The following is a 14,929-nucleotide window of genomic DNA, read 5'->3' as shown; positions in this document are numbered from 1 at the left end:
GGGGCAGGAGGGTTTCAGAAGGGAGCTCCCAGCACTGATGTGCAGATCAGATTTGGGGCCAGAGCCCCCCAGCCCAGCACAGAGGGGAGCAGAGCTGCAGAGGGTTTGGGTCCTGGAAGGGCAGTGCTGGGAGCACAGGGGTTAAAAGGAGCTCTCCCTGTGTTTGTTCAAGCCATTCCTCCTGGCAGGGGGACAGGGCACACATATTGATGAATTGGGGCAATTTGAAAATCTGCTGCTCTGGGGTTTGGCAGCAGAACACTCTTGTGGAGCTGCATTAATCACAGAGGGTGATTAATGGCAGCTGGAGCTGGGCAGTGTTATAGTAACCCTCCATTGTTGTCAAAGATACAGCAGCCAAATGCAAAAGCATTTTTTCCACCACGACCGGAGCATTATAAACTTTTTAAAGATTTTAAAGTTATTTCCTGTATCAAATTACTACCAAATGAGTACTCTCCTGATCAGAAGTTTTGATGACTTTCATAGGAAACATTATTAAAAAAAAAAAAGAAACTTCACTGCCTGGCTGCTGATCCCAATTCTTTGCATTTTGTATTACATTTCAGCCAATCTCTTTGTTTTTTTGGTTCTCAAGCAAACGTGAGTGAATGCCTTTGTCAGTCCAGGCAAGGAAAACACCTGGGCATGGAGCTGCTCGCAGCCTTTTTACAACTGCACTTTAATGTGGAATAAATTCCCCTTGTCAGTCAAACTGGCTAATTCATTTATAACATAAACCATGAAAACTGAGCACCTATTCCCCACAGGTGCCCTGCCCAGCAGCCCCCAGGGCCAGCCTGGCCCCACTCACCCACGGCGGCGGGGCAGCACTGCCGCACCTCGCGCGGGCTCAGCGCCGATCTGACCTTTGCTTGTGGCCCTGTTACAATTGTACTTTAATTATGGAATAAATTATCCTTATCAGTCACTCTGGCTAATTAATTTATAACACAAACCATGAGAAGCCAGCAGCTATTCCTCACAGCAGCCCCCAGCCCCACTCACCCACGGCAGCGGTGAAGTACTGGCGCACCTCGCGCGGGCTCAGCACTGATCTGACCTTTGCTTGTGGCCTTTTTACAATTGTACTTTAATTATGGAATAAGTTCATTTATAACACAAACCATGAAAAGAGAGCAGCTATTCCTCACAGCAGCTATTCCTCACAGCAGCCCCACTCACCCACGGCAGCGGTGAAGTACTGGCGCACCTCGCGCGGGCTCAGCACCGATCTGACCTTTGCTTGTGGCCCTTTAACAATCATACTTTAATTATGGAATGGATTCATTTGTAACACAAACCATGAGAAGCCAGCAGCTATTCCTCACAGGTGCCCAGCCCAGCAGCCCCCAGCCCCACTCACCCACGGCAGCGGTGAAGTACTGGCGCACCTCACGCGGGCTCAGCACCTTTGCTTGTGGCCCTTTTACAATCATACTTTAATTATGGAATAGGTTCATTTAATACACAAACCATGAAAAGCGAGCAGCTATTCCTCACAGGTGCCCAGCCCAGCAGCCCCACTCACCCACGGCAGCGGTGAAGTACTGGCGCACCTCGCGCGGGCTCAGTGCCGATCTGACCTTTGCTTGTGGCCCTTTTACAATCATACTTTAATTATGTAATAGGTTCATTTATAACACAAACCATGAAAAGAGAGCAGCTATTTCTCCAGGTGCCAGCCCCCAGCCCCACTCACCCACGGCGGCGGTGAAGTACTGGCGCACCTCGCGCGGGCTCAGCACTGATCTGACCTTTGCTTGTGGCCTTTTTACAATTGTACTTTAATTATGGAATAAGTTCATTTATAACACAAACCATGAGAAGCCAGCAGCTATTCCTCACAGGTGCCTGCCCAGCAGTCCCCAGCCCCACTCACCCACAGCGGCAGGGCGGTACTGGCGCACCTCGCGCGGGCTCAGTGCCGATCTGACCTTTGCTTGTGGCCCTTTTACAATCATACTTTAATTATGGAATGGGTTCATTTATAACACAAACCATGAGAAGAGAGCAGCTATTCCTCACAGCAGCCCCACTCACCCACGGCGGCGGTGAAGTACTGGCGCACCTCGCGCGGGCTCAGCACTGATCTGACCTTTGCTTGTGGCCCTTTTACAATCATACTTTAATTATGTAATAGGTTCATTTATAACACAAACCATGAAAAGAGAGCAGCTATTCCTCACAGCAGCTATTCCCCAGCCCCACTCACCCACGGCGGCGGTGAAGTACTGGCGCACCTCGCGCGGGCTCAGCGCCCTCTCCCAGATGACGAACTCGTCGAAGGCGCCGCTGACGGAGCGCGGGGCCGCGCCCTCCGTGCCCAGCAGGTCGGGGCTGGCGTCCCCATAGTCGTAGAACACCTTCCCCTCGGGGTCCGTGGTGCTCAGCGTGCCGTTCACATACACCTTCAGGCCTTCCCTCGAGCGCCAGGTGAACAGCACGTGCGTCCAGTAGGGACCTGCAAGGCAGCAGAGCACGGGGCTGGGGGCAGCTCCAGACAGAACACCCAGACCTGGGTCCAGCAGGGACCTGCAAGGCAGCAGAGCACGGGGCTGGGGGCAGCTCCAGACAGAGCTGGGTCCAGCAGGGATCTGCAAGGCAGCAGAGCATGGGGCTGGGGGCAGCTCCAGACAGAGATCCAGCCAGAGCTGGGTCCAGCAGGGATCTGCAAGGCAGCAGGGCATGCAGGGCTGGGGACAGCTCCAGGCAGAGCCCCCAGAATTGGGTCCAGCAGGGACCTGCAAGGCAGCAGAGCACACAGGGCAGGGGGCAGCTCCAGACAGAGATCCAGCCAGAACTGGGTCCAGTAGGGATCTGCAAGGCAGCAGAGGCACGGGGCTGGGGGCAGCTCCAGACAGAGCCCCCAGAACTGGGTCCAGTAGGGACCTGCAAGGCAGCAGAGCACGGGGCTGGGGGCAGCTCCAGACAGAGCCCCCAGAATTGGGTCCAGCAGGGACCTGCAAGGCAGCAGAGCACACAGGGCTGGGGGCAGCTCCAGCCAGAGCAGCTCCAGCCAGAGCTGGGTCCATCAGGGACCTGCAAGGCAGCAGAGGCACACAGGGCAGGGGCAGCTCCAGTCAGAGCCCCCAGAATTGGGTCCAGTAGGGACCTGCAAGGCAGCAGAGCACGGGGCTGGGGACAGCTCCAGAGAGAGACCAGCCAGAGCTGGGTCCAGCAGGGACCTGCAAGGCAGCAGAGGCACACCAGGGCAGGGCCAGCTCCATCCCGAGGTCCCTGTTGGACCCTCCCTGCCATGGAGCTGCCAGGGAGGGCCAAGGGTGGATGGTGGAATGCTGGTGCTGTGCCCATTAATCCTCACGCCCCTGGGGAAGCCCGTGCCTGGCAGGGTGCCCTCAGCCTTGTCTGACCCTGGGCTCACTGCAGCTCCATAAATTGTGTGCTGCTGGCCAGGATCTGAGGGCTCTCCACTCCTGCCTCAAACTCAGCCCAGGAGAGCAGCAAAGACTGCAAGAGCTGGAGAACAAACACAGAAACCACTCAAAAGTTCTCACCGCTCCCTTGTTATGCCTGAGAGGCAGAAAACACAAGATTAATTTTCACTTGGATGGGATAATCCACAAACGTGTGAATTATTCTTGCCATTTGCAGCTTTTCTCTTAAAATAAGATTTCTGGGCTGATTCATTAAGGTTTATGAAACTGCTACCGTGAGTCCTATTTTAACAATGCACAGGCAGTCAAATTAGGGCAAGAAAATATTTATTGAATGCCATTAGCATTCCTGGAAGACCAGAATTTGTTCCAGTCAGTAGATATTAGTGCTCCCCAGCAAGGCACAGTTTAGACAGAAGCAGTGAGATATGTCATGTACCAAAATGTTTATTAATGCTATGGCTTGGCACAGGAGCCCTGGCACTCAAACACAACCACGAAGGCACCAAAGAGCAGTCAGAGGGTGACCAAATAAAGGCTGGACTGGGCAGAGAGCGGCCCTGGGGTGCTGCAGGGATGGATCTGCATTCCCTGCTATGCTCCCACCCAGACCCAGGGCAGTCAGTGGGCACAGACAGCCCTGCAAGCTGTGCCCAAGGCTGCTGGCCATGGCTAGTGTTCCATTATACATCACTGCTCCCCTCCTGCACTTCATCTCCCTCCCCACACCAGCAGAATTCTCCAGCACAGAGGTCTGTAGCTATTTTTATACACCCCTGAAGTTGTGCTCTTCTCACCACCTCTGTCTGCAGGAATAAAGCAGAATACAACAAAGGAATCGTGTTTTTTAAAACACAGAAACGTCACCTGGTGGACTGAAGCTTGCTTTCCACTTCATCATTGCATTCCCACGGGTATAGAACTCCACAGAGCCTTCACCTTCGTTGGAGCAGATCTTGAAGCCACTGGAAATCACTCGGCCACCAGAGGCAGGGAGCAGCTTGGCCTGCTGGTCCTGGGTCTTCCAGAAGAAGGAAAATGTCACCCCTGAGGAGAGCAAGGCAGAGGAGAGCGGGGTGAAAACTGCAGATTTCCAGGGTGTGTGGTTCCCACAGGCAGTGGGAATGCCAGGACAGCATCTCTGAAATCAGATAAACAGGCTCAGGTACCAGCCAGCTGCTCCAGGGGCTTCCAGAGCTCAGAGCAGCTCAAGTGAGCCTGCTTCCACATTTCCAGCCAGTCTCCCCTGGAGGATGGCCCAAGCCAAGGAAAGACAGAACATCCAATATTAGCAATGCTGCTGGAGCTGAGAGCAAGCAGAGCTTCCTGTGGAACTTCCATTTCCATGGAATTCTGCGTGCCCCGTGTGAGTGAGCAGGGCAGGGTGTGCTGGGACTGTCACACACAACTTCCATCACCCCTGCCACCAGCCCCTGGCCATCCTCTCCCTCTGTGAGCCCAGCCCACGAGAAATGAAACAGAATGAAAGGATTTCAGCATCTGTGAGCTGGACAAACGGATTCCAGAACAGCACAGACCTACAAATGCTCCTGTCTCCAGAGATAAATGTAAAAAGCCCAAGCCCAGTCCTGCAGAGAGGCCACACTGAGTCTGAGCAGTTGGTGATCAGCTCTAATTCAACCTGCAGTCAGAAAAAACCAAATTTTCAGCAATCAACGCTCAATTGTCTTAGAAGTCAATGAAGCGTCAAGCCTCGTTTTTAGATTTCATCCCAAGGAGGAAAGAAACAATGACAACTGGATAACATAATTTGGCAGCAAAAGTCAATCACAGTGAAGGAGTCTCTCACCTTCAGGCCCACAAGCCTCTGGATTACTGATGCAGGAATTCCTGTAGCTCCCAAAGAAGAGAAAGGTGACTCCTTTCTTTTCAGTGACGTAAATCCCCTTGTTCACCATCCCTTCCACAATATCTAGAGCAAAAGCAAAATCCAGTTTAACACTCACACAGAGGAAAGCTTCCTGGAAATGTGATTTTAACAGCCTGCTTTAGCTCAGATGTTGGGATCCTGCGCTCAGAGAGCAGGGAATGCTGGATTGCTGGTCCTGAGCAATGGGAATCCACAACAGAAATCCCAACCAAACTGGGATCCTGCACTCAGAGAGCAGGGAATGCTGGATTGCTGTTCATGAGCAATGGGAATCCACAACAGAAATCCCAACCAAACTGGGATCCTGCACTCAGAGAGCAGGGAATGCTGGATTGCTGGTCCTGAGCAATGGGAACCCACACCCAGAAATCCCAACCAAACTGGGATCCTGCACTCAGAGGGCAGGGAATGCTGGATTGCTGTTCCTGAGCAATGGGAATCCACAACAGAAATCCCAACAAAACTGGGATCCTGCACTCAGAGAGCAGGGAATGCTGGATTGCTGTTCCTGAGCAGACAATGGGAATCCACAACAGAAATCCCAACCAAACTAGGATCCTGCACTCAGAGAGCAGGGAATGCTGGATTGCTGGTCCTCAGCAATGTCAGCTGCTGCTGGGGGATCTCTGTTCCCACCACTTTTGGGGTGGCAATTCCTGCAAGGCTGTGAGGATTCAGAGCCCTGAGTTTGGGAAATTTCTTCAAAATTTCTTTGGGAAAAACGCTGGGAAGAGCTGCTGGGAGGGAGCTCCAGCACGAGAAACATTTTCCTTTTCTGAACGAAGCAGTGAATGCACGTGTCAGTGTTCTCTTAGCTCACCCCAAATCCTCATTTAAATATTTTTAGTTTTTTTTAGTTTTCGGGTATCTGCCCCTCCCTTTGAGGAAGAAACCATCAAGTCCTGCCTCTAAGTGACAGATGACATTGAGTTCCTTTAAAAAACATGAGTGTGTGCTGGGGGGTGAATCAAGCATTTCCCAGCCACACAGCACAAATGCAATTACTGAAATCAAGTGACTTTTAGCTGCTGCAGCTGCTTTCCAGTCTGCCAGGTTCCTGTTCTTCCTTTCATCTCCTAGCGAGTGGATGTTAAAAAAATTAATATAGGGACACACCTAGAAAGATCTGCTTCTCATTAAAAACCAAACAAACAAAAAACCAAAACAAACCATCCTGTTAACCAAAGTTGTCATGACTGACAACACCTCACTCCCAGGCTTTGCAAATCTGCTTGCATTTGTCTTTCCTAACACGTCCTCTAAAACCATTATAAACCAGTGAAAAACAGAAGGCTTCTTTTCCATTCCAGCCTTGAAAGACAAGGAAAAAAATTAACCTGCTTATTCTCACGTGTTCCTCTGAAATGTCACCTGTTTCTTTTAAGCACAACAGAATTTTTTTAGGCTTTGGAGGCTCCCTGGGGACCATCCTTCTGTGGGATTCACGTGGGGATGCCTCTCCCAGAATCCCAGCAATGTGTGACAGTGAAAATAATAATAATAAATAATAATAAATAATAATAAATAATAATAAATCATAATAAATCATCATCATCATAATAATAATAATAATAATAATAATAATAATAATAATAATAATAATAATAATAATAATAATAATAATAATAATAATTTTACCACACGAGCACTTGAACCCAAACCCAGAGTTCACTCTGAATCCCAGGTTACAAGAACCATCCACGCCTGACAAATGCAGAACAAAAAACCAGAAAATCCTCACCTACAGTTGCAGAGAAGTTAGAGTAGGCAGAGTCATTGGTATTTACAAAGGTAGAGTTATGGGGAGGAAGCACAGTGAAGTTGTGGATTCTTAGAGCTGGGTGGAACAACAAAAGAAAACAAGCAAATGAGCAAAACAATGAATCAACACCATCAGTAATGAGCAGCCAGTTCATATCTCTCACACAGCACAAATCACAGCTCTGCTGATGGAAATCTGCCCTGGGAAAGGGAAATACCCCTGACAAGGCTCAGGGAAAGGCAGAGCCACTGAAGGAAGGCTTCCCTCAGGAGCAGGAAAATCTGTAAATCCCAGCTGGAGGTGGAGAGAGGGGCCAGGCTCTGTGCCCACAGAGCAGGTCAGAGCAATGGGCACAAATCAAAGCACAACAAACTCCAGCCCAATATCACAACACCTTTTATGTCTGACCATGAGGTTTTATTCTCCGTTTTTTTTTCTCTGATTTTGAAAATTTAACAGTGTCTTGCACACTGTAATTGTTTACCCTGGGCAGGCAAATAAAGCCTGATGAAAAGCCCATGAAAGTAGATGGAGAGACATTGATTTGGCATTTAGACCAACTGAGCTCGTAGAACAAAAAGACAAACGCTCTTAGGAAAAGAAAAACACACAGAAAAACCTCCAGATAAAAATGCATGGAAATCAAGGGGTCAGGTGAAAAACCTGAGCACGGCCACTTTCCCTTTATTTGCTATATTTTGAGCTGATTGCCTCCTTTCAATTGCTGCCAGTGCTGAGATGTCCAAAACATTAATTTGCTGCCACACTCTCAGCACAGGAGCGCTTTGAGAGATATAAATCTGGCTTCACACACAATGACTTCAACAAATAAAATGGATTAACGTGACGGACAGATCATGGTGCTTCACGGATTTGAGAGGAGAAACATGGAATGAAAATAACTGCATGATGTGATGAGTGGAAAAACAAGGAAGGCTCTGCAATAAACAGGAGAGTTGTGTGATCAGAATGGAGCCCAAACCCAGCAAATTGGCACCTGGAGTAGATTACCACAATAAAGAACGCTTTTCTGGTGTATCAAAGGGGAATATCAGAGAGCTAAAACCTCTGCTGGAGGCAGCTGAAGTGATATCTGTGTCTGATAAAGCACAATATAAACAAGGGGGAGGAATCTGAGCCTTCCAGGGCAGCTCTGCAGAGAATTCAGCACTGCAGGGACCAACACCTCCGGCTGCTGATGTGAGAGAGAAATCCACCCAAAGTCCTCAGCAAAGTGCTGCAGCTGGCTCATTTATAAATTGCTTTATCACCACGTTGTAATAGGAATCAAGAGATTGCTCCTGTGAGCCAGTCCCTTTCTGCAAGTGGAGGCTGGCAGCACCAGGAACTTCTTCTGCTCTGCTCTCTCTCTTCCAAGGCACTGAAATATTTCTGAATTTTGCTGAAGTAAAATTAAACTAAATTTGAGAAGCTATCTAACATCAATTGTGCTTTTCCAAGAGCTGTATTTTATAGATATTATCTCCAAAACAGCTCGGTTGTAACATGACTGCCAAGACAGTGCTAGATATGGAGCACTTCACTCTTTTTGAAACCACGTGGAGTCCAGGGTCAGAAAATTACTTTAACACACTTTCAGAGAACCTATGTGGCAACTTCTGTAAGCCAAATCATTATTCTCTTGCAGTCAGTAGGAATGCTGCCATCAGCTCCTCATGGAGGCAGAATATTGCCCAGATCTATTTCTGGTCAGGCAATTCCATTCCTTTCAGAAATGTTGTGGAAAGAGGTCAAAGTTTAGGCTTAAAACACTTGAGCACCTCTCCAACAAAGGGATTGAGATATTCACAGATCAGAGACTGATGCTGCCATTTCTGGGGGGATGCTGGGGAGCCCTGGGAAGGCACAGCCTGGAGCTGGCCAGGGGTCAGCAGGGCAAAATCTGCCCTGGGGAATTCCTGGGGACCCTGAAATTGGGGGGACAGAGCTCAGCTCACTCCTGGGCAGGGAGGGAGGGAGGGAAGGAGCAAAGTGGGAGCAAAGTGCCATTCCCTCTGGGCCCCACAGCTCACCCTGGCTCACAGGGACAGCTCTGCCTCAGCAAATCTCCCCTGGTTCACCCAGCTGGAAAAGGAATTTAACCTCTGTCAGCTCACGCTGCAATGCTGCCCTTGAGGAGACTCCCAAAGGCAGGTGAACACGAGAGAGGTGTGCAGAGGAGAGCCCACACCTTCAGAGGGGTGCAGAGGAGAGCCCACAGGTGTGCAGAGGAGAGCCCACAGGTGTGCAGAGGAGAGCCCACAGGTGTGCAGAGGAGAGCCCACACCTTCAGAGGGGTGCAGAGGAGAGCCCAGAGGTGTGCAGAGGAGAGCCCCACACCTTCAGAGGGGTGCAGAGGAGAGCCCACAGGTGTGCAGAGGAGAGCCCACAGGTGTGCAGAGGAGAGCCCACACCTTCAGAGGTGTGCAGAGGAGAGCCCCACACCTTCAGAGGGGTGCAGAGGAGAGCCCACACCTTCAGAGGGGTGCAGAGGAGAGCCCACACCTTCAGAGGGGTGCAGAGGAGAGCCCACACCTTCAGAAGGGTGCAGAGGAGAGCCCACAGGTGTGCAGAGGAGAGCCCACACCTTCCTTCCCTCTGCAGGAGCACAGGGAGGCTCAGCAGTGCCGGAGGAGCCGGGCACTGCCCTCCTCCCAAAGCACAGCAGAGCCCCCTCCCCTGAGGGGGGATCCAGGTGTGCTGGGCACGCTGTGCACACCCCAAACCCGCTGATTACAGTGGGATTTCCACGCTCCCTGCACCAAACCTCCCCTCTCCACAACCCCAGCAATGCACACCCAGCCCATAAACCTCGGAGAGCGCCCCGTAAAAATCAGGAATCACAAATACAACGGCATTTGGGGACCAGAGCCCTGCACAAACACTGGCTGGGGAAAACCCCAAGCTCCGAGCTGCAGAAATCATCCCTGGCCATGCCCTGCAGGCAGGCACGGAGCTGAGCCTGGGGGACCAGGGCAGGTTCTCTACCTCCGTTGGTGTCCCGGAACTCGTGAATCCCATCCACAACTTCCAGGGGCCAGTAGTGGGAGGCTGACGCCAGGACTTTGAACCCTTTCAAGAAACACAGGTGAGGAGATTATTAAATAAAAGAGCAACGAGGTGTGTAACAAGAAAATAACCGTAAAAGAGGTCGAAAGGTTAAGTAAACCAAAATATTTTATGTAAATCAAGCGTGGCACACAAGCGAGGCCATAAATCAAAGCAGCAGAGTAGATTAAAGCCTTATCACTGATTAACCACTGCAGAAAACCTGCTTCCAATTCCCAGCTGATTCTCCTGCTAATTGCACCCAAACTGTGTCACAATCTGAATAATCCCCTGCTGGTGACTGCGGCAGCACCCCCTGAGGCTGAGGAGTCACTGCAGGGTCACCCCAGATTTTCCTGAGCTTTGGAGCAGGGGGGACAGACCTGGGGGGGCACAGGGGGGACAGCCCAGAGCCCTGGGGGGGCACAGGGGGGTTCAGAGCCCTGGGGATGCACAGGGGGGTTCAGCCCCAGAGCCCTGGGGTGGGGGGCACAGGGGGGTTCAGCCCCAGAGCACACATTCCTGCTCCTGGGGCACCAGAGGAGCAGCCAGAGCACTGAGCAGCAGAAGAAAGAGCTCCCAGCCCTTCCCCAGCACCCCAAAGCCAGCACCCCCGTTGGGGCTGATGGGAACCTTTTGTTTTCCTGCAATTCTCCTCTCCAGCAGGGGCACAGGCTGGCAAAGGCAGCAGCTGCAGGTTTCCATGGGCACTTCTGTCTGTACAGGCTGACTGACCAGAGCTTGAACAAAGTCTGGGACCTGGGCTCACTCAATCAAGAGCAGGCTGCCCTAAACATCCCCATTTTCTGTCCAGATAACAATTATGTTGTAAGGGTAGAGCATTACCAGGGCACAAAAACATGACTTGTAATTTCTTACTATCCTGCTTGCTGCAAGAACCTCTTTAATTTCAAAACAATTAATTGAATCAGATGTGATGAAATCAATGTAGCATGTCCTACAGCTAAGAAAGGTCGGGGAAGGTGATAGAGAGAGAAAGAAGTTTTTCCATGGATGCACCATCATGGCATTTCATCCCACTAGTCTGGGCTGCTGGGACAGCACAGAAGGAACAGGGACAAAGGGAGCCAGGCTTTCTGCCACACCACATGTCTTGTTCTCTGCCCTGCAATCATTCTCCATCCCAAGCAATCTCTCAGGAGACTGAGCTGAAGCTGGCAGGAAGGTCTGTCAAACCCCACTTCAGGTGTCAGACCCTCCCCACACCTGGTGTGCAGACTAACCCACCAGGAGCCGTGTCCTTGGCCCTGGGGTCCATCCCACACCTCTCCCCACCCTGCAGATCAAACCCTTTTGCCTGTCTGAGCCTGCTCCATCCTTTCCCTGCCCTGGATACACCAGCATTTTGGATCATGGATATGAAGGTGCAGAAACTTCATTAAAGTGCCCAATGCACCCTGGAGAGCACTTGGATGGCTCCATCCTCATGGGGCAGCTTCTGAGGCGTGACACAGGTGGGATCCTCAGATTTAATCTTTTATTTTGAGTGCAAAGTTGATAAAATTGCTGAACTTCACAAGCAGCACCTGCAGGTCTGAGGAAACAGAACTCCAAGTTCTGCATCTTGCGAGGGTACAAGAACTACTCAGCCTTGCTTCCAAAGTCAACCACACCAGAGATATCTAACAAATGATTCATAACTGAATTCATTAATTCAGGATCTATTCTTAGCCCACCTCACTCAGTGTTTGCTGTTGTCATAGAAGCCTTCCCTGGGGAAGGGAGCAGAGCACAGACAGGATGGGGGTGTCCCATGGGATGGAAATGGGATGGAAATAATGGGGTTCTGTGGCTCTCCACCTCCTTGGCTGCCTGGCAGGGAAGGGCACAGAGGGCACTGAGCCTCAGAGCACAGGCACCCACAGCAAGCACACACAACAAAATCCAAAACTTCCAGGCAACCCCAGCTCAGCTGAGACCTCTGGATCTGTTGCCCTGAATGCAAAATCCTTGCCCAGGCAGTGACCCCGCTCAGGAGGGAGCCCAGGGCTGCTCCAAACCCTGCACCCCACTCAGGCCAGCAGGGTTTCCCCTTTTGCTCCACCAGCCAGAGGCCACAGACCCTCATTTTTAGGGTTTTTTTAGGAAACAGGACTTGGTTCTGAGCAAAGGTGGGGCAGAAGCCATTAATTACCCCTTCAACAGACGTGGCCTCTCCCCATCACTCTGCCTTCTACTTGGGAATAATTACATGTGGTTAAAGCTGCAAAAAGCAACCTCGGGCTGGCAAAGCAGTAAAACTGTACTTGCACACCACCATGAGGCTTGAGGTTAAACTATTTATATAAACAGAAGAATTCTGCAGTTGCACACACAAACCCTTCTGAGCTCTGAGTTTTTTTACATTGGAAACAGATGAGAAATCCTTAATCTGCTCTGTGACTGATTTAAACCCAAGTGTGAGGCTGGGAGGAGGGGAGAGGACTGGAAGCCAGGCCAGAGAGCTGCAAAGTGCACGAAGTGGCACATCCAAGTGCTCACTGCTGAACCAAAAATGCTGAACATGGCAGGGAAAGGAGAACAGGCTGCGGAGAGATTTGGTTCTCTCAAGGAAAGTGAGGATAAGCAGTGCACTCAGGACTGTCCCACCTATCAAACACAAGGCTCCACATGTGTTTGTGTCCAGAATATTCCGTGGGTGGGTACTGAGTTCACACTGCCTGGGACAGCCTGGCACTTGGGGCTGTCACATCCTTAATCCAGGCTGGCACCCAGCCATGGGCCCAGCTTCTTTGGGGCTACTAAGGAAATAAAAAAACCCCCCAAACTGCAAAAAAAGCCAATAAATACTGAAGCACATTGGCACAAGCTGGGAGCAGAGCATTCCTTACCTGGGTGTTTGGGGAGCTGGGAATGGTTCCCGTACACCTGCACACAAAACATCACACGGTGAGACAAAGCCTGCTACGAGGAGTCCAAGCACCCCCAATGCTGAGTGAATTCAGAACCTTACCTGATATTTCTGCTGAAACAAAATCAGCAAAGAATAATGGCAGCAGAGCAGCGAGAACAAACTCTCCATGGTGAGCTTAGAAGGACAGCTGAACTCAAACTCCTGCAAGATTCCAATCATAAGTTTTCCTTGGCGACTTTTGCTATCAAAAACGACATTTTCCACGCAGGTTCGAAAGGTCCATTCCTTCAGCGCTGGCAAAATATCCCTCCAGACCCTCCGAGCGTTGTTTTCCTGCGTCACCCTTCGGTACCTTCATTTACCTCCCAATTAACGCCCGGGACCGGAGGAAAAGTCTCAGCAACGCGCACCGAGCCCCGGAGCTGTGCTGTGCCGCGGAAAGAAGCCCAACGCTTCTACTCCAGCGTGTGCCAAAAAGAAAAAGTCTGGTTTGCAGCTTTCTGTCCGCGCCTCTGCGCCCCGCGGCTCCGCTCGCTGCCGTGACCCGGGAAAGCTCCCTGTGCGCTCCCAGCGGGCCGAAACGGGCTGGAGCGGGCTGAAACGAGCCGAAACGGGCTGAAATGAGCCGAAACGGGCTGAAATGAGCCGAAATGGGCCGAAATGAGCCGAAATGGGCCGAAATGAGCCGAAATGGGCCGAACAGATCCGGTTTGAAACTTTCTGTCCGCGGTCTCTGCTCCCCGCAGCTCCGCTCGCTCTGGCGGCGCTGCCTCTGTGACCCCGGGAAAAACTCCCTGTGCGCTCCCCGGCGGGCCGAAACGGGCTGGAATGGTCCGAAAGGAGCCGAAACGGGCTGGAATGGTCCCAAAGGAGCCGAAACGGGCAGCGAAGGTCTCGTTTGAAACTTTCTGTGCGCGGTCTCTGCTCCCCGCAGCTCCGCTCGCTCCGGAGGCGCTGCCCGGGAGAGGCGCCGAGCCCGGGGGGAAACTCCCTGCCCGCTCCCAGGTGGGCCCAGACGGGCTGAAATGGGCCCAAACGGGCTGAAATGGACCCAAACGGGCTGGAGTGCGCTGAAATGGAGCGACAGGGGCCGAAAGGAGCGGCGGAGTCCCGCCCGTCCCGCTCACGCCGCTCCTCCAGCCCGCACCCTGCGGTGATGTCAGCGCTGCCCTCCAGCTCCGTCCCACTCTGCTGCCTCCTATTCCTGCCCATTTCTGCCCATTCCTCTCCATTCCTGCCCAGTTCTGCCCATTCCTCTCCGTCCCCGTCCCCGTCCCCGTCCCCGTCCCGCCGCTCGGAGCAGCCCCAGCCCGGCCGCGGGGGGAGCTCCCCAAAATCCGCACCTGGGAGCGATCACGGCCACGCCCAACACCCACAGCCCAAACCCTGCGAAACCTGACACCTATTTATTAAAAAACAACAAGCTCAGGATGTATTTCTATCCGGAGAAAGCTTTAGAAGCGCTGATTGAAATCACATGGCGCTCCCAGGGATTGGTTTTACTTTATCTCTACCAAGCAGGGGAAACTGAGGCATTCCTCATCTCACCGGTTTCCTCAGAGCTGCACAAAGCTAGGAAAAATCTTCTGTAGTTGCTGCTTGGCTTCTCATTTTAATAAAAATAATTACATGCAAGTATTTTATAAGAGTCTCCCAATTACGCTCCATGTCACAAATATTAACCAGCATTTCACATGTAAAGGAAAAATAACAGCTAGAACCAGCTGGTTTTCTTTATTTTATCTGCTCTTCTCTGATAGAGCCTTGCTTTCAGTTCTCTCAGAGTTATTTTCAGCCAAATAAACTGAAAGACCAATACTTTAAACAAAATTTGCTCAGCTTTCCATCCCTGTTAACTTCTTCCCTGCATTTTCCTGTCGACACTGTGTACCTGTACCTGTTCTGTACCTGTACCTGTTCTGTATCCACACCTGTGCCTGCTCTATTCTCCTGCA

The 14,929-nt window shown here is 51.4% G+C and overlaps 1 protein-coding gene across 4 annotated transcripts in view; it reads right to left on the bottom strand.

Moving 5' to 3' along the window:
• Positions 1–14,188, bottom strand: part of ADGRD1 (adhesion G protein-coupled receptor D1) — a 126,497-nt gene extending 112,309 nt beyond the window's left edge. For 2 of the 4 annotated variants that reach the window (XR_014616587.1, XM_084217295.1), the window contains exons 1-6: positions 13,074–14,188; positions 12,952–12,988; positions 10,040–10,123; positions 5,209–5,331; positions 4,266–4,445; positions 2,216–2,464 (exon numbers count right to left, since the gene is read on the bottom strand). Coding sequence is in view for 3 of the 4 variants with exons in the window: in XM_084217295.1 (XP_084073421.1) it covers positions 2,216–2,464; positions 4,266–4,445; positions 5,209–5,331; positions 10,040–10,123; positions 12,952–12,988; positions 13,074–13,193 (793 nt within the window). In the remaining variant the exon portion in view is untranslated. Of the gene's footprint in view, positions 1–1,185; positions 1,214–1,531; positions 1,560–2,215; positions 2,465–4,265; positions 4,446–5,208; positions 5,332–10,039; positions 10,124–12,951; positions 12,989–13,073 lie in introns of all 4 variants that reach the window. The other 2 variants (XM_084217297.1, XM_084217296.1) reach the window with 2 other exon arrangements.
• Between the last annotated feature and the right edge of the window lie 741 nt (positions 14,189–14,929).

The sequence above is a fragment of the Fringilla coelebs genome (genome assembly GCF_963513975.1).
Source record: "Fringilla coelebs genome assembly, chromosome: 17".
NCBI lineage: Eukaryota > Metazoa > Chordata > Aves > Passeriformes > Fringillidae > Fringilla > Fringilla coelebs.
The sequence above is the reverse complement of the archived record's forward strand: the minus strand, read 5'-3'. Positions and strand labels throughout refer to the sequence as shown.